At 56.0% G+C, this 27,883-nt stretch overlaps 1 protein-coding gene across 2 annotated transcripts; it reads left to right on the top strand.

Annotated features, from left to right (window-relative positions):
* The first annotated feature begins 1,143 nt into the window (after window positions 1–1,143).
* Window positions 1,144–24,888, top strand: LOC144935910 (rho GTPase-activating protein 18-like). 2 transcript variants are annotated; one of them, XM_078862784.1, is made up of 16 exons: window positions 1,144–1,456; window positions 2,348–2,673; window positions 15,372–16,126; window positions 16,287–16,600; window positions 16,951–17,077; window positions 17,612–17,772; window positions 18,441–18,606; window positions 18,843–18,934; window positions 19,562–19,639; window positions 20,136–20,295; window positions 20,637–20,719; window positions 21,149–21,355; window positions 21,940–22,098; window positions 22,395–22,522; window positions 23,691–23,758; window positions 24,490–24,888. In XM_078862784.1, the coding sequence occupies exons 2-16, from the start codon at window positions 2,567–2,569 to the stop codon at window positions 24,591–24,593; spliced, it is 2,709 nt and encodes a 902-aa protein (XP_078718910.1). In that variant the 5' UTR covers window positions 1,144–1,456; window positions 2,348–2,566; the 3' UTR covers window positions 24,594–24,888. The 2 variants fall into 2 exon arrangements, with proteins under 2 accessions (XP_078718910.1, XP_078718911.1); XM_078862785.1 differs by having other exon boundaries at window positions 1,144–1,463.
* Window positions 24,889–27,883: the final 2,995 nt, after the last annotated feature.

Genomic DNA, 27,883 nt, shown 5'->3' with positions numbered 1-27,883 from the left:
ACGTGCCACTGGCATGGTTATTGATGACTTCATCTACAAATCACCAACAACAGCGGAACATCCACCACCATTTGCCAATGAATGAATTACTAAAACGTAACTAAATATCTATCTATCACTAACGTATCATGATGCTTAAATACTGCATACCGTGAATAGTTTACGAGCAAATACCAATGTACCATCGACCGGCGTGTTGTCATCAACCGCAACGAACCACCTCGTCATAGTATTATCAATGGGCTCTTCCGCTAGCGGTGGGGGTGGCATGTGCGAGGCACTTTCAGGGCCGCACCTTTACCTGCGCGAGTGCCGCCGTCGCCTCTCGCATTGGACGAGCGACTTCTTCTCGGCGCCCCCCGCGGCACTCGGCTGCCTCGTTTCGGCTCCGCGAGTTGCAGGCGCATCGCTGTTGAACCCTGAGAACACTAGACGCAGCTGAGGCCGAGGTCCACCTGCCCCCACCCACCCCTCCCCCTCCCCACCCCTTCCCCACCCCTCCCCTCACCCCCAGCGCCGTGACGCGCGTGCAGAGGAATTCCAAGCAGGCGGGTTTCTTCACGGCTATTAAAAGCACCCAGCACGAGCCCCCTCCCCCATCCCCCCATTTCCACCTCGCCGCACCCCCCACAGCACGGCCCAGCCACAGGGAGGTGAAGACTTGGGGTAGAAATCCGCGGAAAGCGCCATCCTCGCCGAAACGATTGCATATCCCTCCTCGCTTTGATCAAGTCAAACCCACAATAATCGGAGGGCTCGCGAGCATTGACACCATTGCCTCGCTCGCCCTGCGTCCCGGTGGAGAGGTGCAGGGCGTTCACCTGGACGGGCTACCTGCGCAACTCTCTCACTCACTCACCCACTCACTCACTCCCTCCCTCCCTCACTCACCCACTCACTCCCCCACTCACTCCCTCCCTCCCTCCCTCACTCCCTCTGTCACTCCCTCTGTCACCCACTCACTCACTCACCCACCCACCCGCTCACTCCCTCACGCACTCACTCACTCACTCACCCACTCACCCACCCACTCACTCACTCACTCCCTCACTCACTCACCGACTCACTCACTCCTTCACTCACTCAGTCACTCACTCCCTCACCCACTCACTCACTCCCTCCCTCCCTCCTCCACGCTCGCTACTGAACCCACGCCTGGTCCCGCCTCCTCCGCTACCTCCATCAGCTCCTCCTCCTACCTCGGTCCCCCGTCACTTTGATCTGACGGGCTGTGAACAGTGGCTGGCGAGCTCCGACCCGCTTCTAGATCCGCTCCGAGAGACACTGATAACGCGTTGTCAGTCGAGGGTCGCTCAGTTCAGCAACAGTAGCAGCAGTATAACGATTATTGCTGGCAAAGTAGAGCGGGGGTCGCGCACATGCGAGCTCAGATGAGCGAGTGAAGCGAAGTGCAGAAGAGCAGGACGCAACACCTGGGACGTGAAGCAGCGTGCAGGTAGCAGGTAGCGCTGCTGCCTCGGGCCCACAACGCGTGGCCACGGACCACACTCACACCCCTACAACACTCACACACCCCTACAACACACTCTGACACACACACCCCTACAACACACACTCACACCCCTACAACACACAACCGTACAACACACTTAGAACACCTTCACACCCCCTCAAAACGCTCACACACACACACCTACGACACACATGCTCTGACAATACACTTCCACAAGACACTCCAACAACACACACAACCGTACAACACAAACACAACACATACTTGGGGTATAGGCCGCTGTAGATGTGTGTTGCACGATGTGTGCGTGTGTTGTAGGGGTGTGAGAGTGTGTCTTTGTGTGTGTAGGTGGGTGTCTTGTAGGGGTGTGTGTCTTGTTGGGGCGTGAGAGTGTGTTGTAGGGGTGTGAGAGTGTGTCTTTGTGTGTGTAGGTGGGTGTCTTGTAGGGGTGTGTGTCTTGTTGGGGCGTGAGAGTGTGTTGTAGGGATGGGAGTGTGTGTCTGTGTGTGTAGGAGGAGTGTGAGATTGTGTTCTTGGGGTGTATGTGTGTTCTCTAACAAGTTTGTGGGGAGCAGTGGCACAATGGTTAGCACACTGCGCTACGAACCCAGCATCCCGAGTTCGATTCCCGCTCACGGACAACATCGGCGAGGCATCGCTAAACCGGTCCTGGGCATTCCCTAGGTGGATTCAGCTGTAAATGGGTACCTGGTTCGTTGTGTAAACATCAGCACAGGGGAGACAAAGGCGGTCGGGCATGGTGTTGGCCATCCACCATCTCCTGAGCTGTTCCGACCTTCATAGGTGTTCGCGAACCGCACTTGCCCCAACAGTCTGCTAAAGACTATACGGGGGTATTTGTCTTTGTTCTAGGCCGTAGCTGCTGTGATGGAGTCGAGTGGATAAATCTGACGGAGCTCATCCCTCAAAGCAAACTCGAGACCCGAGAGCCGCTCAGGAGTCTACCTCGGCGGTCTCGGGGTCTGGTGCAGCACTCATAGATGCGAGTCGGTGCCTTGCTGCCCTCACCCGTGAACTCACCCGTGGACTCACCTGTGGACTCACCCGTGGACTCCGCCGCCCGCAAGCAGCATGGAATATCGCAGGAAGCAGAAGAAGGAGGACGTCGTTCTCATGTTCTACAGGCGCAAGAACGATGGCGAGAGCAGCTCCCTCAGCCACTGGGACGCGACGCACAGGTGAGTTGAGCACAGGTGTGCACGGGCGAACGAGCACAAAGTTAGCACAGGTGTGCACAGGAGTGTTTAAAGTTAGCACAGGTGTGCACAGGTGTGTTTAAAGTTAGCACAGGTGTGCACAGGTGTGTTTAAAGTTAGCACAGGTGTGCACAGGTGTGTTTAAAGTTAGCACAGGTGTGCACAGGAGTGTTTAAAGTTAGCACAGGTGTGCACAGGTGTGTTTAAAGTTAGCACAGGTGTGCACAGGTGTGTTTAAAGTTAACACAGGTGTGCACAGGTGTGTTTAAAGTTAGCACAGGTGTGCACAGGTGTGTTTAAAGTTAGCACAGGTGTGCACAGGTGTGTTTAAAGTTAGCACAGGTGTGCACAGGTGTGTTTAAAGTTAGCACAGGTGTGCACAGGTGTGTTTAAAGTTAGCACAGGTGTGCACAGGTGTGTTTAAAGTTAGCACAGGTGTGCACAGGTGTGTTTAAAGTTAGCACAGGTGTGCACAGGTGTGCACAGGTGTGCACAGGTGTGCCAACACGAATATCCTTCAGCTGACCGTGCTGTTAGCGAGCACCTCTGAATGCTGGGACGGCACACGAAAGGGTGGGTGGCCAGCAACACGCCCGGCCGCCTTTGTCTCCCCAAATGGCTCTTCCTTACAATATTACTGGTATCTACGAACTTTTAAATCTCGATTAAAAACTCGTTTCTTTGGAGCTGATTTGTGTGTTTAGTTAGTTGTCCTTCACCCCCACCTCCGATTATCACGATTGGTTACGTACGGTGCGAAAAAACTCAACATACATCATATATGTTCATACATCGCGCCAGTTACTTATTTGAGGCTGAGTCGATCGAGGGAGGCCCAGGACTGGTTCAGATAATCGTCACCGGTGTTTGCCGTGAGCGGGAATCGAACTCGGGTTGCCAGGTTCGTAGCGAAGTGCCCTAACCGCTACATTACCGCTCCCCACACACATCTCTACACACCTACACACACCTACACACACCTATATACACACACACCTATACACACCTATACACACACACACCTATATACACACACACCTATACACACAACATACACACCTATACACACACACCTATACACACACACACACCTATATACACACACACCTATACACACAACATACACACGCACCTATACACACTCACAGCCCTCTTGGGAGAGACATATTTCAATCTGCAATTTCCGCCACTGGCTCAGGCAAGATGGGCGTTGCCCAACGGAAATTTCCTGTTATACAAAATAGTACACAGGTGTACACGAAGTTGTTCAAAGTGCCGCGTATTTCCCCTTGGCAGTTCGGTTCACTGGGTGGCTACAAAAACAAAGCTCCTCCGTCACCCTCGCGACTGCAAGGAGCAATTAACGCTTTGCTAAGCTCTGAATTGTGGTTCATTAATTCGTGGCATGTGGTTAATTGAAGCCTCGAAGGGAACCGCCCCCCAGGCACTCTGACGATGCCGCGTCCTCGTGACCATGGGCAGCCTGGTTCGCAGACCGCTGGACACTCTGGAGCATAGCAGTGCAGTCCAACAGTGGGTTTGTCTGCGCTGCCTTCTGCTGCCCACCACGCAGCCCTGCAGCAGCCTCTCGCACCTGTTGCCGCAGCGTGAGATCTCACCGAGCAGAGCAGACACCGCCCCCTCAGTTCGTGGGAACGATGTTGAAATTGGGGGCGAAGGCGCCAACGGGACCTACGTGGAGTAGCGAAGGGGGTACCTGTGCAGTGGCCAAGGGGACTGATGAAGTGTCGTACAACTCGGGTTCATCTTCGCTGCCAGCCACGCTTCCACACGGGCCCTGGCGCAGCTGCACCGCGTGTGCACTTCATTCGTTTGTGAGCTTCATGGTTGTTTGCGTACCTCTGTTATTGCTGCATTTATTGCACTTCAGAGAGAGCGAGAGAGTGTAGAGAGACAGGGGAGAGGGCAAGAGAAGATGGAGGGCAGGAGAGAGGCGCCGCCATCCATCATCACTGACGGGCGTCAATCTGCTGTGAACGATGTGGAGGGCGGGCGGCAAAGGGAGAAAACCGGCTGCGCGGGGTGCCCAGCGCACGTCGCCCCCTCCGTCAACAGCCGAAGGGGGCGAGCGGGGTCCAGGGGTCACGTCCCCTCGACCGCCCAGGGTGCGATCGCCCCCCCCGCCCCGGGCCCCCCAACGCACCCACCCCTTGCGGTGACGTCGCCATCGACAGTGGGGGGCGCGCGCGCGCTGAGCGGCCTCCCAAGGTGTGTCTCGCGCGCTCCGACCGAGATGGAGAGCGGTCCGGCGTGTCCATCCCACGGCCCATACTCGGGAGGTCACTCAAACTCGTAGATGTTGATGGTCCATGCCAATGAACCTTCGGTATAAACAAAACAAAGCCCCGACGACCCGGGTTCGATTCCCGCTCAACGGTCAACATCAGATGAGAATATCTCAACCGGTCTTGGGCCTCCCCTGGGTCGCCTCGGTGGTCTCAAGCGATGACCTGGAGTGCTGTGTACACATCGCCACTAGGAAGACAAAGGCAGCCGGGCGTGGTGCTGGCTACCCAGCCCGTTGGTTCCTCACCAACGTTTTCCCCAACAGTCCGTTCAAGTTACACGGGGGGTCTTTGTCTATTCTATGTTCATGAATGTAACGCAATGTTCGGTACACATACTCTGATGTGTTCTCCAGTTGCGTCTCTGCAAGAACTCTTGCACGAGCCCAGAGTTGATATCTCACTCGTCGGCCCCACTGGGGGTGGCACCCATTGTGTGTGTATCTCTTCTTGTGGCCAACAACAGAGACTGACGCGATAGGCGTTTGAAATGAGTGGGGGGTTATCGAGTAACTCACTCGTCTTGTCCACCGGATTAAATCGGTGCTGCTAAAGCTTTGCTACCTTCGGTGGTACCGAATTTTGCACTGCCCCACGGACAAAATGTCTTCGTTGTACGTGACACCACCCATAGAGCCGCGGTGAAGAATTCTCAGCACGTGGCCATCGTTTTGCTCGTCCTTATCTTGAGCCAAACTTGGCAGCCTTTGTTGGTAATGATTCAATGGCGCGTCGCAGTCCAGTCCCATTGGCCGTTAAAACGACGATGTCATCGGTACGTCTGAGCTGGTTATTTCATTTCGTCTTCCGAAGTCGCTCCGAATAGGCTCGGTGATAGGGTGTCTCCCTGTCCGACTCCTCCTGTGATTTGTGTTTTCCTCTTGTGGTTTGTTCATGCAGCCCGTGAGGATGAACGCTAGATTTGGAGATTGCTTCCCTTACCTGGAGGAACATCGGCACGGCTCGTGTGATACACGTATCGAGTAGCCTGGAAACCTCGCAGCCACTCGAGCACTCGCTCTAAGTCACAGAGCAAATGAGCAGGCGTCCTTCCAATATCTGTTCTTGCGCGAAAAATATGAAGGCGTCGTTTATTACGTGGAGTGACATGACATTGATTCGAGGGAGGTGTTACTGCTTTCGTATGTACCTTATGAATATTGAGATAGGCAATGATGGCTATGCCGTACTGACTGATGAATCCAGACACGCCTCAACCCGGTATGAAGTCGTCTCTGTCCTGCAGAATGTGATTGATAGGTTCATCTATAAACCTCACTTGGCACGCGGTTATTCATATCCCTCTCACCCCGCACGGGACAAGCAGCAGGCGCTGCTCTGCTCGCAGCAGGGAGGGCACGGCGCCAACCACGTGCCTTGCGCGTCACGTGGCCACCGTGCTGCTGTTGTGACGTCAGTGATTCTCGTTTCTTGCGGGATGCGTGGGGTCGATGGAAGTGGCGTTTGATGATCGTCTCTGCCCCACGTGCGAGTTCTGTCGCGATCCGCTCCACTGGAGTGTTGTTTTGATGCGCTGCGGCATTGACGTCCAACCGCGCTGGTCGGTTACATTCCTGCCCTGCTGTAGCTGCTGCCCTACTTCCCTCTTTGAACGTTCGGCCTTTGTTATTCGACGAGTCGTCGCACCGACAACCAGTTGAGTCATCGATTATTTAGATAATCCGACAGCCCAGCTGCGAAAACCCAGCTAAGCTGAATATCACAACGTGTATAAACAGATGTCACGCCCCCCTCTTCCCATATGTGTCACTCCATATGAACACAATATAGCTATCAGTTTAACACGGTGGATCTCTTCAGGAGCCTGGGTGTAAAACACAAACACTCAGGACCGGATTTGACATTTAGCATCTCATCAGCAGTGAGGCTTCTTTAAACAAATACCGGTAAACCACCTCCACCCCACGCCTCAAGACAAGGATCATCAAACAAACGCTCTTGAACGTTTCCTACTCCACTTATCTGCGCAATAACTCCTCGACGAACGTCGCGTTTACATCTCGCTCTTGTGAAACGCCGTCTATGACAAATCATCTGAGCGGTGTTTGTCCCCGACAATGTTATTGTGTTTGCAGCTGCCGCTGTGACCTTTTCTCGCTTTACCTGTTCCTGTTTAGCTTTTACGACCCAGGCCCCCTTTGCAAAAGAGGCCCGCGATGGTGCTTGGATGCACATCCGGTTGTTACAGGCTGCTCTGGGTCTGTCGTTACACCTCATCCCTGTGCTCCCTCGTCTCTGCTGCCCTTCACGAACACTGTGACGAGAACGGTGAAGTATGGTCAAATAGCTGCTACCAAAACCCGCACTGGGTGAGGAGGCTGTCATCCAGCAGTGGATTGTCAGCAGGGCGGCACGCACGTTCACGTCTCAACTACAGCGTCGCAAACCTCGCCCCGAGTCCACACTCCGCCGTGATTGGCTGGGTGGGGGTGGCTGTTTCTTCCGCCGACCAATAGGATCGCGGTCCCGCACACGGCCCTAACCCTGACGCCGACACACCGCGCATCTCCGATTGGATCGGTTGGCTATGTACGGTGCGAAAGAATTGCAACGTACACACATACACACATACACAGATACACACATACACACATACATACATACACAGATACACACATACACGCATACACACACATACACGCATGCACACACATACACGCATACACACACATACACACATACACAGATACACACATACACACATACATACATACACAGATACACACATACACGCATACACACACATACACGCATGCACACACATACACGCATACACACACATACACGCATACACACACATACACGCATACACACACATACACGCATACACACATATCTGGCTGACGCGACCTGCACCGCTCCTCCCCTGGCACTCACGGATTCTCGGTAGCGACACGCGCGGCAATGCGAGGAATCCGCGCCGACGTTTGGAGAATTTAGCACGAGGAGGGGGGCGCGTGACGTCCGTTCGAATATTTGCGGAGGTATCTCTCACTCTCTCTGTGGGCAGGTGTCTCTCTCTCTCTCTCTCTGTGGGCAGGTGTCTCTCTCTCTCTCTGGGCAGGTGTCTCTCTCTCTCTCTCTGTGGGCAGGTGTCTCTCTCTCTCTCTCTGGGCAGGTATCTCTCTCTCTCTCTCTGTGGGCAGGTGTCTCTCTCTCTCTCTGGGCAGGTGTCTCTCTCTCTCTCTGGGCAGGTGTCTCTCTCTCTCTCTGGGCAGGTGTCTCTCTCTCTCTCTCTGTGGGCAGGTGTCTCTCTCTCTCTCTCTGGGCAGGTATCTCTCTCTCTCTCTCTGTGGGCAGGTGTCTCTCTCTCTCTCTGGGCAGGTGTCTCTCTCTCTCTCTGGGCAGGTGTCTCTCTCTCTCTCTCTCTGGGCAGGTGTCTCTCTCGCTCTCTGGGCAGGTGTCTCTCTCTCTCTCTGGGCGCTGTCTTGCAACGGCAGCTATTACTGCTGCAGCTGTTGCTATCATTACTGCAGCTGCTGTCTGGTCCATGTCTTTTGTGTTGTAGCCACCAAGGTGAAATGGGCTGGATTATTTTGGTGAGTTAGGGATAAGGTTAAAGACATTGTGACACCACAGCGTCCATCCATGGTCCAACCCATGGTGGACACTGGTGGACGCCATGGCAGGTCACAGGATGCATGTATGTTTGAAATTATTTCGCACCGTACGTAGCCAACCGTGCTAATCGGAGGTGCGGGGAAGGACAACAACACTAAACACAACAAGCACCTGACTGAGCCCACGACATTGAGAGCCACTACCCACCACAAGTTGGTTGTGCCTGCAGTTGGGATACAGTCCCCGAGACCACCTTGTAATCTGGCACAATCACGTTTCAGGAGGGCCTCACCATAGACCACCAGGTCACCCATGCTGGTGTGGATAGCCCACTGGGTGGAGGGTGGCGGTGGTGGGCTGTGGTGTGTGGTAGAAGATGAGGTGTGTGGATGAGTGAGGAGGAGCTGCGAGGATGCTTGTGGAGACGAGGCGTGGTGAGCAGTGACGAGCAGTGAGCAGGTCGTGATAAGTGGACACTGCCCGGGGCTGCTGGGCCCCGAGATTGACACGTGACTGAGATTGACACGTCACCTTTAAATCTGGGCAGTGATTTCTTAGAAAATCACATTCGGAGCCCGCATCCCCCCAGACCCCGGCCCCAATCCCCCCTCGCCCTTCCGACCCCTACTGAGAGCCCCCCCCCCGACGTGAGATCCCCACGTTAGAGAGCTGGAGCCATTCAACTCGAGTCAGATGAATGTCCCATTGGAAGGGTAAGACGCAAAGCATCTCCCGCGCGAATTTCTCCAGTCGCTTGTCGACTCGCCTACCTATCTACCTGCCTACGTGTATGTCTGTCTGCCTACCTATCTACCTATCTACCTGTCTACCTGTCTACCTGCCTACGTGCCTGTCTGCCCGTCTTGGCCGTCAGTCCTCGCGGGACGTCATCTCAGCCGCTTGCCCCTCTCCACCTGCTCACGCCGGCCCCTGCGAGGGGAGGTGGCACGGGCTATTTGTAGTCACCGGAGATATTTTAAACTCTTTGTTTGGAGGAGGACGGTGGGGTGGGGGTCGTGCAGGAAGTCGTTGTGCAATGGGGGAGCGAGCAAGCACGTGGAAGCAGCTTTGAAAATGTCGCCAAACCGGGCTCCACTTGCGGTGGGGGCGGTGGGGGTCACGCCACCAATTTGCGACCCCCCCACCCCACGCCATCCCTTGCCCAGGTCCGTTAAGAGCTCATACAAGTGCAGGTCCTTACAAATCTGAGACTAAACTCAGCCGTGGCTGTCAGATAGAGGCGTCAGTGTTTCGGGTGCGGGCGTTACAGATGCGAGCGCGTGAGTTGTAAATGTATTGTACGAGTGCCAGGGCTGATTATATAGGGTGCGTGCGCGCGACACAGATGGTGTGATCGACAGTGTTGTGCGTTACAGGTGTGGGTGCAAGAGTGGCGCATCGGCTGCTGCACTGCCCAGTGAACCTGGATACCCGAGTTGAATTCCTGGCCACGACTAACATCGGTGGCGAGTGATATCTGACCAGGCTGTGGGCCCTCCCCTATGTAGACTCTACATGTTAAACGGGTACCGGCTGCAGCGTGCAAACATCAGCACTGGGGGGAATGCAGCCAGGCGTGGCGCTCGCGAACGTAACTTGCCCTAACAGCCTGCGCAAGGCTATCTGGGGAATCTTTGTCATGGTGGTTTCGGGTGTTTGCGATGAGTTTTTGTACAAAAATGCCCGTGGTATGTGTGCAGGGAACGTGTGTACGTGCTGTCTGTGCGTGTTGCGGGTACGTGTTAGAGGCGCATGGTGTGCTGATGTGTACGAGTGCACTTGCCCCAAACGGTTGTCAAGGCTATACGGGGGGCGGGGATCTTTGCTCGACGAGACTTCTCACCCCCATCTGTAAATGAGGCTGCGTCACCCCAACGCTTAAATTCCTCCAATGACCCCCGATGCAATTCCAGAACCATCTCAAGGTCGCCCCGAGCATCGACAAGATCCCCCGCGCCGCTCCCCTATCTCACTCGACTCCCCTCCACCTGCTCTCCACTCCAGCAACCAAAGCTTTCTCTCGAAGCCCCCGGTGGGCGCTCGCTCCTTCTCCTTTGCCGCCCCCATCGCCTGGAACTCCCTTCCCCACGCCGCCAATGCAGTCGGCTTCCTGACACTCTTCTAGGCTCGCCTATGGTTGACGGCGTCTCTCTCGCTCCTCTCTATACAATTAACATAATTCACAACTTCTCTAAACTGCGCCCACGTTGTACGCTACGGCGCCGCGCCGTGTGGCTGACCCCAAACACATCACCTGGGACTTGGGGAGGGTGTCTCCGTTGACCTATTCCCAGCGAGCTCTCACCACATCACGCGACCTAAAGCGCACCTAGCCTGGCACACAAGTGCCACGTTGACGTCACCGGCAAGCCTTTAGCTCAGACGCCCAGCCCTGCGGAGACGAGGAGCGATTCAAAACATCCAAATGTATTCGTAGAACACGCCACGAACAAAACACCCATTCACATCATGTCCGAACGGAGAGCGGTGTCACAGGACGGGTTACAGGACGGGTTGCTCGGCATTTTTTGTCAGCCGAGGCACGGGCCAGCAGCAGCAGCAGCGCCGCGTTCCGGGCTCGCTTGAACGACGTGCGGAGAGATGGTCAAGAGGAGCGGTGACCCAGATGATGCGGGCCCCGTGGCCTGACCTTCGCGCGAGCGATGCGAGCGATGCGAGCGCAGGGCGACTGCCAGTTGATTCGGGGGTTATTTTTCGCCAGCAAAACCGGAACGCCGACGAGCCATCGGCATTGTGACAATTGTACACGAAGACGTTTCCATGGAGATGACCTCCAGCATCGAGAGCCGCGGCACGCACTTGGACATTCCTCATCTTCCCGTTTGCCGAATCACCGCAAATCATTTGGCATATTGCCCACGTGACAACCAATTAGCTCTGCTGCCTGATGATGCCAGTTGTAATGACTGGCGAAACGTCGTACTCGGATTGTAAATGTTGTGGATTTGCTCTCCAACACACAACCGGTGTGTTGTACTCGTAACGAATTGGCACGTTCTGGTTACGTGCCAAACCCCTTACTAATTGGTTGTGTCGGGTGGTGGCGAGTTTAACGACACATTCATATTTACGGGATCTAACCCCCCCAAAAAACCTCTATTATGGATGAATTTGTGTTGTTTATTCTAGAAAGTGTTTGTCTATGCGAGTGTGTCCATTCGCATGTCAGTCTCCTTCATTTAACCAGTCCATGAACTAAACCCGTGGATACACCTGGGGCTCAACAGTGATGGGTCACGTGTGCCTGCGAGTGGCGGCATAACACGTCACGCTCGGGACTTAATAGATGCTCGCTAACAATACGTCACTCCAACAGTCTGTTAAGACTGGACAGGGGGTTTCTGAGCTTGTTCCGTGCGAGTGTGCGAGTCCGAAGAGGCGAGTCTGTGTGTGTATTTTGTATTGTGTGAGTGTGTGGGTCGTAAGAAGCGAGTCGCTGTGTGTGTATTGTGTATTGTGTGTGAGTATGTATTGTGTATTGTGTGCGAGTCGTAAGAAGCGAGTCTCTGTGTGTGTGTGTTGTGTGTATTGTGTGTGAGTGTGTGAGTCGTAAGAAGCGAGTCGCTGTGTGTGTGTGTGGTGTGTGTGCATTGTGAGTGTGTGAGTCGTAAGAAGCGAGTCGCTGTGTGTGTGTGGTGTGTGTGTATTGTGAGTGTGTGAGTCGTAAGAAGCGAGTCTCTCTGTGTGTGTGTGTGGTGTGTGTGTATTGTGAGTGTGTGAGTCGTAAGAAGCGAGTCGCTGTGTGTGTGTGTGTGGTGTGTGTGTATTGTGAGTGTGTGAGTCGTAAGAAGCGAGTCTGTGTGTGTGTGTGGTGTGTGTGTATTGTGAGTGTGTGAGTCGTAAGAAGCGAGTCGCTGTGTGTGTGTGTGGTGTGTGTGTATTGTGAGTGTGTGAGTCGTAAGAAGCGAGTCTCTGTGTGTGTGTGTGTGGTGTGTATTGTGAGTGTGTGAGTCGTAAGAAGCGAGTCTCTGTGTGTGTGTGTGGTGTGTATTGTGAGTGTGTGAGTCGTAAGAAGCGAGTCGCTGTGTGTGTGTGTGGTGTGTGTGTATTGTGAGTGTGAAGCGAGTCGCTGTGTGTGTGTGTGCACGCAGGGTGTGTGCTTCTCAGTCGAACAGCGCGAATCTAAAAATAGCCGTCGGCGTTGACAGACTGACAAATACAAAACCCCGAGTGCACGCTCGCCACTCCTCCCCACCACCACCTCCACCTCCTCCTGCACCTCCTCCCCACCACCACCTCCTCCACCTCCTCCTGCACCTCCTCCCCACCACCACCACCTCCACCTCCTCCTGCACCTCCTCCCCACCACCACCTCCTCCCGCTTTCTGCCGTCGCCTTGCTCAGACACGCGCCGTGATTCAAATCCAATATTTTCTGCGAATGGTGAGAAACCCTATCGCGACACGAAACTGCGTCGTGCAGGATGACAACACAGAGATAGCAAGCAGACAAAGATCCCCCGTATAGCCTTAGCGTGCTGTTGGGGCAAGTGCTGTTAGCGAGTAACACCTGTGAAGGCCGACACGGCGCACGAGGGGGCGGGTGGCCATCACCACGCCCGAGGTGTGAAGCACAAACGCATCTGGAGGGCTCGACTCCCATAATGCCTTGCATGCATGTCATGTGACCACCACACCACGTGCGCAATGATCTCCGCATTGTTTAAGCCACCAACTCGACAGCGCTGAACGTGTGCGGCCGTGTTATTGTTTCGGGCCGACAACTGAAACAAGCCCTGTTGCTAAATCCACACGCGCTTTCACGCACGCTCTGCCCGTTTGTCGGCTGTCTTTTTTTGCGACTCGCAGATGGCAGTGAGGCGGTGGGCGCTGAGCTGTTAGCTTCTGTTTTTCTCCCAATTCCATTCAAACATTTCCGTCCACTCGCTCGGTCAAGAGACCGAGCCGTGCGTCTTCGCGGACGGGGGTTTTGTTTAACTATACACCACGACAGAACTTATCGTTCTCGGGCTCACGGCGGAATGATTGGAACGCGTTTCGTGACGTCAGCCGGAGGTGCGATTGCGATGACGGTGATTACACGACGTGACGAGAGTTCAATAACACCCCAAGAGCTCTTTATGCCTCGGGGATCGATCATAAACTAAAACTATGAAAACATATTTTTCTAGGTAAAGGCACCCCTGAGCTATTTAGCTTTACTTCAGAAGCGACCTGCCCACATATTATAGCTCAACGAAGTGGCTTCCCATGTGGAAATTCATAGCAGCCAGATAATCTCAACGCATGTTTCTAAATGTGGAGGGAAAAGCCGGATAAAAATCCATGCGATCCCGGGGAGAGAAAAACACAACTCCAAATATACAGCAGCAGGCGTCAGGGTCGGGATCGACAAGACGAACTCCTGTATACCAGGCGAGGTAGTTAACATCTCCGAGCCACCGTGAATAATGGAGCCACCACTTGGAAGGTACGGAGCAATGATTGTGGAATAGACGAACTTTCAGTGACGGACGCAATGAGATGTAAAAAAGTGCACAAGTTTTGAGATCTTATCACTCATCAGCATGCCACGGCCGCTTGCGCAATCGCCGCGTGTCGTGGATGATGGTAATGCTGATGGTGCCTGCTGGTTGTTTTTTGATGAAAGCGATCAGTGAGGCTTGCGGTGACGTCACTGGAGTGCATCTCCTTCACGTCGCACTCGCTCCGCTGTCCATGAAGCGCGGCGTGACCGGCTGAGTTAGTGGGTGGGTGGGCGAGCGAGTGGGTGGGTGGGCGAGCGAGTGGGTGGGTGGGCGAGCGAGTGGGTGGGCGGGCGAGTGGGTGGGCGAGCGAGTGGGTGGGTGGGCGAGTGGGTGGGTGGGCGAGCGAGTGGGTGGGTGGGCGGGCGAGTGGGTGGGTGGGCGAGTGGGTGGGCAGGTGGGTGGGCGAGTGGGTGGGTGGGCGGGTGAAGTAGTAAGTGGTTGGGTGTATGATTGTGTGAGTGAGTAGATGAGTGTGTGAGTGTGTAAGTGAATGGGTGAGTGTGTAATTGAGTGGATGAGTTGAGTCGCTGGGTGAGTGGGTGAATGAGTGAGTGTGTAAGTGAGTGAGTGTGTAAGTGATTGTGTGTGTGTGAGTGTGTAAGTGAGCGGGTCAGTCACTTATTTTCCCGACTTCCCTTGCTTCGTCCCCCCCTCCTCCCGAGGACGTCTGCGCTCCGCCACGCGCGCCACGCTCTGGCCTCATGACTCGTGCACGTGGCTGCTGTGACGTCACTGCTGCCGCGTGTTGTTCGGCAACTCTGACATTTCACTCCGCGTGCCGGAGGGAGCAGTCTCCAGTTTCTGAAGAAGCTTCGTGGCACAACCGCGAAAGAACCCCCCCCCTCCCCCCCATCGTGCACCGTAGACACGAGGGGTGATGTTGGGACTCGCTGTCGCGTAGGAACCCCTGATGGACGATAATAGCGAGACAGAGAGCGCGCTGTTCTCCAGCGGCGAATGGGGCGGCCTCCTGCGGAAAAGCCTCCGAGCGGAACGCGCGGTGATGGACATCCTCACGATGCTCTAAGCATTGGGGGATTGACAGGGCACACAATGCACTGCACACACAACATTCCACAGTGTGCTGCTGCTGATGCTGCTGCTACTAATGGTGATGATAAGGCTGCTGATGATAGTGGTGGTGGTGGTATTACTGCTAATGCTTATGATGACAATTATGCTGCTGATGATATGAAGAAAATGATGACAGCGATGTTGCCAGTTCTGCACATGATGATCACAATGATGATGATGACAATGAAAATGATTCTGATTTCACGCAGGAGTGACGCTCACAATTCCGCTGAGCGTGCCCCCGTCCGCCGGCTCTCCGTTGCTCCGGGTCGCGTGTCGCAGTCCCCCAATGAGGGGGCCCCCTTATCCGGATTCCGTCGGACCCCGACTCTCAACCTCCCATTCCGGGGCCCCCCGATCTCCCATTTGGCCACCAATGGCTACTCCGCCTCGCCGCACGCGGCCACCACGAACCGCTCCTCCTTCTCCTCCTCTTCAGAGAAAGCCGACTCCAACGGGGACCCTACCCCAGATTCCGGAGTCTCGTCCCCGCGAGGACTCTACGACGCCGACTACAACGACGACATCATCGACCTGTGCATCGCGTCCCCCGAGTCGGCTCCCAGATCATTGAGGGCCCCCGGGGAAGACCCCGGCGAGCCGGACCGGGCACCCTCTGTTGCGGAGGACGAGGAGAAGGGCGACTTGGACAGCCAGGAGAACGGGACGATGATGATGACGACGATGATGAAGATGTCGTCGTTGAAGATGATGCGGAAGAACGGAGGAGGAGCTGGCTCATCGTTGGACCTGAGCGCCAGCGTGGGCAGTGGCAGTGACGGCGGAAGGAGGAGGCCGTCACCCAGCCTCAGCCTGAGCCAGAGCAGCGAAACGTCGGGCCTCGAGTCGTGGGCCTCACAGGAGTCGCTCGACGACTCGCAGGAGGACCTCTTCCAGCGCGAGGTGAACAAGATCCGGCGCGGCAGCGAGGATTTCCCGTTGGTGGAGATCAAGACGCCGGACGGTGAGATTGGGTGGCGGAGCTCGAGGGCCGCAGGAGGGTCGAATCAACGTGGGCCCTCGTGGGCCCTCGTGGGCCCACCGTGGGCCCACCGTGGGCCCACCGTGGGCCTCGACAGCCCGTTTAAGACGACATGCCTAATCTTTGTCTTTGCACCATCCAGAGAACGAGCAGGAGGCCGACTGGCTGAAGGAGACCGGATTCCTGACCCAGGGGGAGCGGCCGCGGGGGTCGAGCCGCAAGGACCGGACCGGAGCGGGCGACGGCGGTGGCGGCGACGGCGCCGCCGGGGACGAGCTGGGGCCGGTGGAATCGGACGAGGACGAGGTGTCGCACCCCGAGGAGCTGATGTCCACCCTGAGCGTGGCGCAGAGGATCACCGTGCAGAAGCGCATGAACAACTTCACGCAGTCGACCCGGGCGCCCGACAAGAAGGGCCCGCGGGACGTGCGGGACGTGTTCCTGAGCGCCGTCGAGGTGGGCGGCACCAACAAAGATGCCCCCCCCCTGCCCCCGCCCCGGACCCTGGAGCCTCGACAGACTGTGGGGGCAAGCGCTGCTAGCGGGTAGCACCGGTGAAGGCCGGCACGGCACACGAGGGGGTGGGTGGCCAGCACCACGCCCGGCCGCGCTTGTCTCCCCAGTGACGATGTTTACACATCGCACCGAGTACTCATTTGAGGCTGAGTCGACCTAGGGGGGGCAGGACCGGTTTAGATAATCGTCACTGGTGTTGGCCGTGAATGGGAATCAAACTCGGGTCACTGGGCTGTACACACACACCTATCCTCACCCCCCTTCTTCCTCTGCTGACCCCGTGCCCCCAGGCGATGACCTCTGATCCCCAGGAGAGGAACCCCCTCACGATGCCCGAGCTGGCCATTGTGAGCCCGTCGGGAATGCTGAGCGCTTTCAAGCCGCGCGCGTCGCACTACAGCGTCAAGGACGCGGAAGGTGCCCGGAGCCACAACAACCACCACCACCACCACAACAACCACCACCACAACCACCACCACCACCACCATCACAACAACCACAACCACCACCACAACAACCACAACAACCACCACCACAACCACCACCACAACAACCACCACCACCACCACCATCACAACAACCACAACCACCACCACAACAACCACAACAACCACCACCACAACCACCACCACAACAACCACAACAACCACCACAACCACCACAACAACCACAACAACCACAACCACCACCACAACCACAACAACCGCAGCAACCACCACCACAACAACCACCACAACCACCACAACAACCACAACAACCACCACCACAACCACCACCACCACCACAACAATCACAACAACCACCACCACAACAACCACCACCACAACAACCACAACAACCACCCCCACAACAACCACCACCACAACAGGCCACAACAGATGAGTTGCAATGCGTAACCACGGTGATGAGTTGCAACGCGTAACCACGGTGATGCGGCCGTCTCTGCCGCAGAGCGCCAGGCCGGCTCGGAGCGGCCCCCCCCGCCCGAGAGGCGTGAACTCCGCAGGGCCCCCGACCTCGGCCTCTTCCGCACGGACATCGCCTACTCGGAGCAGGGGAATGCCCCCCATGACGGCCCCCCCCCAGAACTCACCCCGGACACCAGGCTGCCCGTACGAGCCCCCACCCCCCCCCCAATCCACCGATGTTGAGGACTCACTCACTCATTCACTCACCCACGCATTCACTCACTCACCCACTCACCCACCCACTCACTCACCCCTTCACCCACTCACTCACCCACTCACCCAATTACTCACCCACTCACCGCCTCACCCACCCACTCACTCACCCACTCACCCAATTACTCACCCACTCACTCACCCCCTCACCCACCCACTCACTCACCCAATTACTCACCCACTCACTCACCCCCTCACCCACCCACCCACTCACTCACCCACTCACCCAATTACTCACCCACTCACTCACCCCCTCACCCACCCACTCACGACACTGCAGGTCAAAACTCTTCTCTCTCTGCATCTTCCCTCGCACTGCTCCGCTTTGGAATTCCCTTCCTTCCTCCTCCTCCTCCCATCACCATCATCTCTTTTCCCCAAGCTCTGAGAATTCGAGACCCTCATCCACCACTCAGACTACCACCACTTCGGTAGTGCTGGTTGTAGCTGGCCGTAAACCAGCCCCTTGATGATGATGATCGCGATGGCGATGATGACCCATCCTGGGCGATTATGGAAACAGTAATATGATGGACCTCCTCCACTTCCTGCTCCCCCCCATCGACTCCCCCCCCCCCCCGCTGTCCGCCGCTGTGCAGGAGTTCTGCCTGAGCCAGGACTGGCTGGGCGCCACGCGCCCGGACGCGCTCTCCCCACGCGACCTCACGCGCATGCGGCGCGTGGCGCTCATCGAGCTCACGGCGCTGTTCGACAGCCTCAGCCTGCAGCTCAAGCGGTGCAGGGCGGCCAAGGCCAAGCACGGAGGTGGGTGACATGGTGTGGCTGCAGGGTGTGGGGTGGCGGGGTGCGGCTGCAGGGTGAAGGGTGCCGGTGAAGGGTGCCAGTGGCATGGTGTGGGGTGGCATGGTGTGGGTGCAGGGTGTGGGGTGGCAGGGTGTGAGGCACAGGGTGTGGGGTGCAGGGTGTGGGGTGCACCTAGCCTGGCACAAGCGTCGTTTCTGTTGCTATTGACCACGTCTACGGTGCCGTCTCTCCCACAGACCAAGCCGTGTTCGGGGTGCCCCTCGGCGAGCTCCTGGAGCAGGACCGGAGGAGAGAGGAAGGAATTTGCGTGCCGCGAATCCTGGAGCAGGTGAGCACACTACTCACATTGCACTCCGGCGCCCTGGAGGAACCATACCCACAGGCACGTTCACAAGGTGTGCCCAGGAAGGGATACTGATCGATTGTCTAAAGAAAGGGGATAGAGTGTGTGCCAAGGGGAGGAATGAACCCAAGAGGGCGTCCAACGGGGAGATGGAGCGAAGAGGTCAGCTCGTGCGCTGGTGCCGGGTGGATTGTAGCTTCGCGGGGTCGTGAGAGGTGGCGACGGCTTGGGGAGGCCATCACCCAGCAGTGGATTGATCGTGGCCGATGACGATGACAACGACGCAGACATTCTGGTGAAGCCGCGCCCACAGGCACATTTACAGAGCGTTCCGAGTGGGGACCGTCTGCCTCACCGCGGGCGTTAAAGAGCCCGTGACGTATTCCGCAAGAGTCGGTCATTGTTGCTAGGCAGTCTCATGGTTCACATTTTTCCGAATATATAAAAATCACCACAAATTACTCAACTAAGATTACAGAAAACTTAATGCAAAGGGACCATCACCCCCTACTGGCAAACCTCAGAGCTTGGGCAATTGCTTGCGCGCCCGTGTGTGGAGGTCGGGCTAGGGTTGACCCCGTGTGACCCCGTGTGACCGCGCTGCTCTCACAGCTGATCCAGCACCTGGAGAAGCAGGGACTCGACCAGGACGGGATCCTGCGCGTGTCGGGCAACGCGGCGAGGGTGAAGGTGAGCGACGGGGATGAGGGGGTGGGTGGGGGGCATCATCGTGCTCATCATTGGCATCATGGCCACCACGATCATCGTCGTCACCACAGTCATCACCACGGTCACCATGACAGTCATCGTCATTATCATTCTGTAATCATCGTCAACGATCAACGTCATCATTATCACATCATCGCTTACGATCGTTATCGTTACCCCCATTACCACCACCACGATTGGTGATGATTGGCATCACCACAATTACAATCACCACCACCACTGCCACGATCATCGTTGTTGTCATGATGACCACGATCAACGTCATTATCATTGTTACACAGCAACATCTATACAATAATTATCATCATCACTGCAGTCCTCATCATTACCATCCTCACTGCCACCAGCAGCACCGACACTACCACCACGATCATCATCATCATGGCTGTCCATTCTCCTGTTCTCCCTTGACCCCCAACGCTCCCGTGACCCCCCCGTGACCCCCCCGTGACCCCAGGCTGCGCGCAAGCAGTTGGACAATCCTCTGACGCGGGACTCGTTCGCGTGGGGGCAGCTGAGCTCTGCGGATGCAGCGGTGCTGCTGAAGATGTTCGTGCGGGAGCTGCCGACCCCACTGCTCACCGTGGAGTACATGATCGCCTTCGCCACCGTCACCAGTGCGTGAACACACACGTGTACGCGCACACACACACGTGGACACACACGAGTACACGCACACACACACGTGGACACACACGTGTACGCGCACACACACACGTACACACGCACGCACGTAATCACCTTCGCCGCCGTCATCAGTGCGTGTGACCGCACCTGCACACATGTACACACACGCACACGTGTGTACACATACGTGCATATACACCCGTCCATGCATGTGTGCATGCACATTCACGCGGCTATACGTGCACACTGGGGCACGTTCAATACGGACCAATCATCGGTGTGATGTCGCTCACCCCAACCGCTCACCTCTCCCTCCCACCGTCCTCACCAGAAATCAACTCGACGAGACAGAGAATCCAGGCGCTCAACCTGCTCGTGCTGCTGCTGCCCGACGCCAACAGGGACACGCTGGAGGTGGGGGCCGTGGGTGACGGTGCGGGGGACCTGGGGTCGGTGGGTTCGGGGTCACGGTTGGGGTTTGTGACCAGGGTCTGGTTGGGCAACGTGGGGGGGGGGGAACAGTCGAGGTGTGTGTGGGGGGGGGCATGGCGGCTAGCGCGATGAGCTACAAACCCGGTGACCCGAGTTCGATTCCTGGCCACGGCTAGCCAGGCACTACTCCCGCTGAGCTTGCAAGATCTGATGACTTCGGAAGATTTGGTGGCAGGTCCAACGCCTGCGCCTCTCCCAGGTTCACTCGGAACACCTCCAGCCCTCCCGTCTCCTACATCCTGTTTATGACGATGAACAAGTAAACGCAAACCCTCAGATCATGAACATATCGATAAATGGTCTAAAACCTCTGGCCTGATTCCTCCATCCCCCCCGACCCGCCCCACGCAGGCGCTGCTGCTGCTGCTGGGCAAGGTGGTGTCGCAGGAGCAGCAGAACCGCATGGGGCTGGGCAACGTCGCCAAGATCGTGGCCCCCAACCTCTTCATGCCCAAGGGGCTGCGCGGCGTGAGCCGGGAGTGGGCGCAGATGCAGGCGCACGCCGACACGGCCGACGTGGTGGCCTTCCTCGTGCACTACCGCCACATCATCTGGACGGTGCGCCTGCGGCCGCGGGAGGGGGGGTCTCTGTGTGTGTGTTGGTGCGGGCGGTGATGGTTATCTGAGCCGGTCGTGGGCCTCCCCTAGGTCGACTCAGCTTCAAATACGTACCTGTTGCGGTTGGTAAATGTCGCCACTTGGGGAGATAAAGGCGGCCGGGCGTGGTGTTGGCAACTATCAGGTTCTCGCCAACAGCACTTGCTCCAACAGTCTGTTAAAGGCTATAGGGGGCGTTTTTGTCTTTGTGAAGATGTACGTTGTGTGTGCGTGTGTTCACGTGTTGCTCAGCGTGTGCACTCCTGCGTGGGTGACGAAGGCAAATCTCAATAGAGTACAGCGATGTAGCGAATAGAAAGGGGCTCAGAAACAACTGCTCTGCCGCATGGGAAAGCGAAGATATTGCACGAAACATGTTCGATCATAAATTCCCTGCGAGGCGAGCTGACTCGGGCAGTTTATTTTTAGACTGACCAAAGTTACAATAATAACGATGAGTTACAGAAGCATTACGCAGATACAGGGCTGCTACTGGAGTAATTTTCCATTGAACACCCATTCCCCCTCGCCCCCCCCCCCTCCAGGTCCCCGCGTTCCTGCTGCGCCAGGTGAGGGAGCAGAACGAGCTGAGACAGCGGCACCGTCAGAAGGAGCGCGGGGCCAACGCGGGGGGGGGGCTCAGGTTCCTGAGACGCATCCAGGGGGGGCGAGAGGGAGCAGCACCACGGACCGATCCTGCACAGGTGGGAGGCGGCACTGCTGCTGATGATGATGATGCTGATGATGATGCTTATGCTGCTGCTTATGCTGCTGCTTATGCTGCTGCTTATGCTGCTGCTACTGATGTGATGATGATGCTGCTGATGCTGATGCTGCTGATGATGATGCTGATCCTGGTGATGATGCTGCTGCTGATGCTACTGATGGTGCTGCTGCTGCTGCTGTTACTTATACTGCTGCTGATGATTGATGCTTCTGATGCTGCTGATGATGCCGCTGCTTCTGATGACGCCGACGGTGTGACGTGTCGCGCGAGCAGCCGAGCGGCGTGATCTCGGTGAGAGGCGACGAGTGGCTCCGCGTGCCCGACCTGCCCGTGGACCTGGTCCGCGGCACCACGGCGGGCGACGTCCTCGTCTGCTTCGAGCAGCACGTCCTGCGCCACAGGTGGGGGGGGGGGGCGTGATGTGGTGCAGCTCATCGGGGGCCCATGGATGGTTCTCTCCCCCTCTGTCTTGTCTCCACATCTTGTCTCCACATCTTGTCTCCGCGTCTTGTTTCCGCGTCTCTTTGCGCGTCTGTCCGTGATTAAAATGGTCGATGGTACAAACAACACTGATTACTTTGAATTTGCTCTGCGTTTGACGAATTTCCAGCTCTGACAATGAAATATCTTGGGCTGACTGTCATGCAAATAGCATGGGAGAGTCTCAGCCCCTGTTTGTGTGGAACAGAGGTCACGTGACGGGTTCTCAGAAACAGTTGCCGGGTTTTTGCTTCTGTGGGTCTCTCGAATATGTTGACATCTTTTCCACCATCAGAGCCAACTGTGCTCATCGGAGGTGCATCATCATCATCGTCATCCAATATGATGATGATGGATCGTGTGTGCCATGACAATGATGATTATGTATAGTGTCTGATGATGACGATGATGATGACGATGATGATTTTGTATAGTGTCTGATGATGACAATGATGATTATGTATAGTGTCTGATGATGACGATGATGATTATGTATAGTGTCTGATGATGACAATGATGATGACGATGATGATTTTGTATAGTGTCTGATGATGACAATGATGATTATGTATAGTGTCTCATGATGACGATGATGATGACGATGATGATTTTGTATAGTGTCTGATGATGACAATGATGATTATGTATAGTGTCTGATGATGACGATGATGATTATGTATAGTGTCTGATGATGACAATGATGATGACGATGATGATTTTGTATAGTGTCTGATGATGACAATGATGATTATGTATAGTGTCTGATGATGACAATGATGATTATGTATAGTGTCTGATGATGACGATGATGATGACGATGATGATTTTGTATAGTGTCTGATGATGACAATGATGATCATGTATAGTGTCTCATGATGACGATGATGATGACGATGATGATTTTGTATAGTGTCTGATGATGACAATGATGATCATGTATAGTGTCTGATGATGACGATGATGATGACGATGATGATTATGTATAGTGTCTGATGATGACAATGATGATCATGTATAGTGTCTGATGATGACGATGATGATTATGTATAGTGTCTGATGATGACACTGCACTCTCTGGTCCCCCCCTAGGGGAGAGCTGCGCTTCAAGAGCTCGTTCCTCGACGAGTGCTGCCTCTGCGAGACGAAGGGAAACATCGGTGAGTGGAGCCTCGCGGCAGGGGCAGGGAGCCTGTGGGCCATGGACCCCCCCCCCCCCCCACCGTGACCCCCTCGTTACCGTGACGTTACCGTGACCCCCCGTTACCGTGACCCCCTCGTTACCGTGACCCCCCCGTTACCGTGACCCCCCCCCGTTACCGTGACCCCCCGTTACCGTGACCCCCTCGTTACCGTGACCCCCCCCACCGTGACTCCCTCGTTACCGTGACCCCCTCTCCCACCGTGACCCCCTCGTTACCGTGACCCCCCCCCCTCCCACCGTGATCCCCTCGTTACCGTGACCCGCCCCCCCCCCCGTTACTGCGATCTTGGTCTCTTACGGGAGGAGGAGAGTCCGAACGCTTTCTGCCCACCTCCCCCCACCTCCTCCCACCTCCTCCCACCCCCCCCACCTCCCCACCTCCCCACCTCCCTCACCCTCCCACCCCCACCTCCCGCACCTCCCCCCACCTCCCGCACCTCCCCCCACCCTCCGCACCTCCCCCCACCCCCCGCACCTCCCCCCACCTCCCTCACCCTCCCCACCCCCCCACCCCCCCCACACCCTCCCACATCGTTGCCGTGGCATGAACCCTCCACGTGGAGGTGCCCACCACAAGTGCGAGCAGCGGCCCGCGTGCTCTCGTGTCCACGTCTCGTGTCCACGTCTCGTGTCCACGTCTCGTGTCCCCGTCTTGCCGGCGCGTCACCGCTGTTCGTGTCCCCCCAGACGAGCGGATTCTGGACAACGGGGCGCGCATGATGGAGCTGTGCGCCGTGAACAGGAACGCGGAATGGATCGTCAAGCGCCGACTGAAGCGGGTCTCAGCCTAGCGCGGCTCAGATCGCACCGGGTCGGACTGGAGCCCAAGGGACGTTGCGATTGAACCCAGACCTCTGCTTATACCGAGAATTGGGTGGCAGTGCAGTGACATCCATTGTTACCCTGCGCTTCTCTGCTCCCCAACCCGAACTGACCAACGTGTTGACATCTGGTCAGACAACCCTCACGAGCTGCAATGCGTGGGGAGGCCGTCACCCAGCAGTGACAAAGAGCTGCGTGTGTGTGCGGCACAGAGACTACAATTCTCGACGGAGCCTCGCGGACAGCTAGCGAGCAGCTATGAAGGTCGGGGTGACACGGGGCGGAGTGTTGCCACCAACACTTCAGGCCGAGCCGATCTGGATGAAGGCCAGCACAGGTTCAGATCACGTGTTCAGATCACGTGTTCTCACTGATGTCGCCAGGAATCGAACTCAGGTGACCGGGTTCAGAGCGCAGTGCGCTGCCCAAAGTATATCCACACACCACGTGTACAAAGACACGCACAAAGATCCCCCGTATAGCCTTGATAGACTGTAGGGGCAAGTGCTGTTAGCGAGCACCTATGAAGGCCGGAACGGTACACGAGGGGGTGGGTGGACAACACCACGCCCGACCGCCTTTGTCTCCCCAGTAGCGATGTTTACACACCGCACCAGGTACTCTTTTGAGGCCCAGGACCGGTTCAGATAATCGTCACTGGTGTTGGCCGTGAGCGGGAATCGAACCCGGGTCGTTGGGGGGGTTCATAGCGCAGCGCGCTAACCGCTACACTATCACACGCACAGACACACGCACAGACACACGCACAGACACACGCACAGACACACGCACAGACACACGCACACACAGACACACACACACACAGACACACACAGACACACACAGACACACACACGCACAGACACACACACACGCACAGACACACGCAAAGACACACACACACACAGACACACACAGACACACACAGACACACACACAGACACGCACAGACACACACACACGCACAGACACACAAAGACTTCCCGAGTAGCCTGCACAGGCTGTTTGGGGCAATGCTGTTTGCGAGCACCTATGGCGGCTGGTGTGGGCAGCTCCTTGCCCGGCCGCCTTTGTCTCCACAGCTAAGTGGACCTATGGGAGGGACCCAGGACTGCTTCGGATATCAGTCGACACTGACGTTAGCCCTGACCCGGGTTTCCGAGTTTGTAGCGCAGTGCGCTAATCACTGCTCCACCACGCCCCACATATACAGCCACACATACACACACATATTCACGGACACACATACACTCATGCAATATTAAGAGCTATGATACAATGCGAATATATTAGTATGTTATAATTTTAAAAAATATCTATATAAATAACCTACATTTACATAGTATATATCGTATATCTGGAATATAACGGAGGTATATATGTGCAGTGCATACATATTAAGACCACGTGTCCCTCTCCACGTGGCCTGCGTGCAATGGGTATGACCACCGCATCTGTGACTCGCTCTGTGGTGGGGCAAAGCGTGGGTCCTCGCCAACCTTCACGCGTCTCCCCCGCCCGCCAGCACTTCGTGTGCGGCGCGTCTGGGACGCAGCGAGCTGGTGACACCGTGACCCTGATGCTTGCCCTGACCTTGACTCCTCGACCTCGCGAACCCCACGCATTACCTCGCCCCACCAGCCCAGCAGCCGTAAGCTTTTATGAAGTCCCATTATTGTCATTGTCACCATCATCGCCAGTGGTATCATTAAGGAATAATCATCCGCAGCAGCAGCATAATCACGAGCAAAATCATCATCGGTGATTATAATCTGACGCCTTTATCTGGCTCGACCAGCTGAATGTGAAATTGTAGTTGAAGCTGCATCTTCATCAGCCATACGAAAGAAGAAGTGATCATAATAAGTAGCAGCAGCATCATCATCAACAGCAGTCGCATCAACAATGTGTGTACATATGTTGAACGTAGCCAACCGTGCTCATCGGAGGTGCAAATCATTGTGCACGGGAGCATCATGGACTTGGCAGGACCCTCCTGGCTTGAGTTTCGAGACTCCTGGCGAACACGCGATCATCGTCATCATCTCCACCAGGCTCGTTTGCCATGGATTTCGCTGCTATGGTCTCACCCCCCCCACGACCACCTATTACCCCCCACCACGTACCCCCCCCCCACCATGCACCCCCACTTTCTCCACCGTCCACGCCCCGACTTCCTCCCCCCACCCATGAAGAGAGAGGAGAGATTTCCGCACTTTAGCTTCAGACCGTTCTAGAGATGATGGTCGTGATGATGATGATGATCGTGATGATGATGATGATCGTGATGATGATGATCGTGATGATGATGATGATCGTGATGATCGTGATGATCGTGATGATCGTGATGATGATGATGATCGTGATGATCGTGATGATGATGATGATGATGGTGATGATCGTGATGATCGTGATGATCGTGATGATCGTGATGATGATGATCGTGATGATGATGATGATGATCGTGATGATGATGATCGTGATGATCGTGATGATGATGATGATCGTGATGATCGTGATGATCGTGATGATGATCGTGATGATCGTGATGATCGTGATGATGATCGTGATGATCGTGATGCTGATGTGTAGAATGAAGTCTCGTCATCTCCGCGGCTTCGGCTTCGTCACTGTGACCCGGGCCCTAACCCTGACCCCAGCCCAAAGGCCGGCCGGGTCAGGCGTGGCCAGGGCTGCGTGTCCCTGCGTAGTCACGCTAGCAGTGGATTGGGCACTGCACCCCTCGTCGTGCGGGACGCGTGAGAGGCGCCCTGACGTCCCAAGCGACCCCCCCCCCTGGTTTCTGGTCTCTCCAGGTCTCCGATCCCTCCCCGGTACCCGTGGTGGTTGTTCTCAGAGCCCCCTGCTCTCTCGACTTGTCCCCCGATCTCTCCGATTCCCTTTGTTTCCCCGTATTGTCTGCCGATCCCCTTCCTCAGCTCCTGATCGCTCTGGCTCCCCTCTGATCCACCTCGTTACCCGTGCTCGCTCTCTCTACTCCTCTCCCCTGACCCTCTCCCTGTGAGCTTCGCTGATCTTCTGATTTGCCGCATTCTCCAGATTACAGACACGATCGCCCGACTTTTGCTCTAACATAGAGTGCGTCCGTCTCCTAATCGAGAGAATGCGGTAGCCCATCACGACCCCCAGCAAGCTCAGTGCTCGTCTTACAGTGTTGGTGACGCGTCGTGTGAACATATCGCTGTCTATTCCGTATTAACGATCACACGCGTCGTCTCGGTGAATGTTATTACATTTT

The sequence above is a fragment of the Lampetra fluviatilis genome, chromosome 14 (genome assembly GCF_964198595.1).
Source record: "Lampetra fluviatilis chromosome 14, kcLamFluv1.1, whole genome shotgun sequence".
Classification (NCBI taxonomy): domain Eukaryota; kingdom Metazoa; phylum Chordata; class Hyperoartia; order Petromyzontiformes; family Petromyzontidae; genus Lampetra; species Lampetra fluviatilis.
Note: the sequence above shows the minus strand (reverse complement) of the source record. Positions and strands in the feature narration are given on the sequence as shown.

What these genes read in the sequence shown, in the direction of transcription:
- LOC144935910 (XM_078862784.1), top strand. Translation starts at nt 2,567, where the DNA reads ATGGAATATCGCAGGAAGCAGAAGAAGGAGGACGTCGTTCTCATGTTC. An exon ending in TGTTCCTGAGCGCCGTCGAG is followed by an intron (nt 16,601 to 16,950) that starts GTGGGCGGCACC and finishes CCGTGCCCCCAG; the next exon opens with GCGATGACCTCTGATCCCCA. An exon ending in ACCGCCACATCATCTGGACG is followed by an intron (nt 21,356 to 21,939) that starts GTGCGCCTGCGG and finishes CCCCCCCTCCAG; the next exon opens with GTCCCCGCGTTCCTGCTGCG.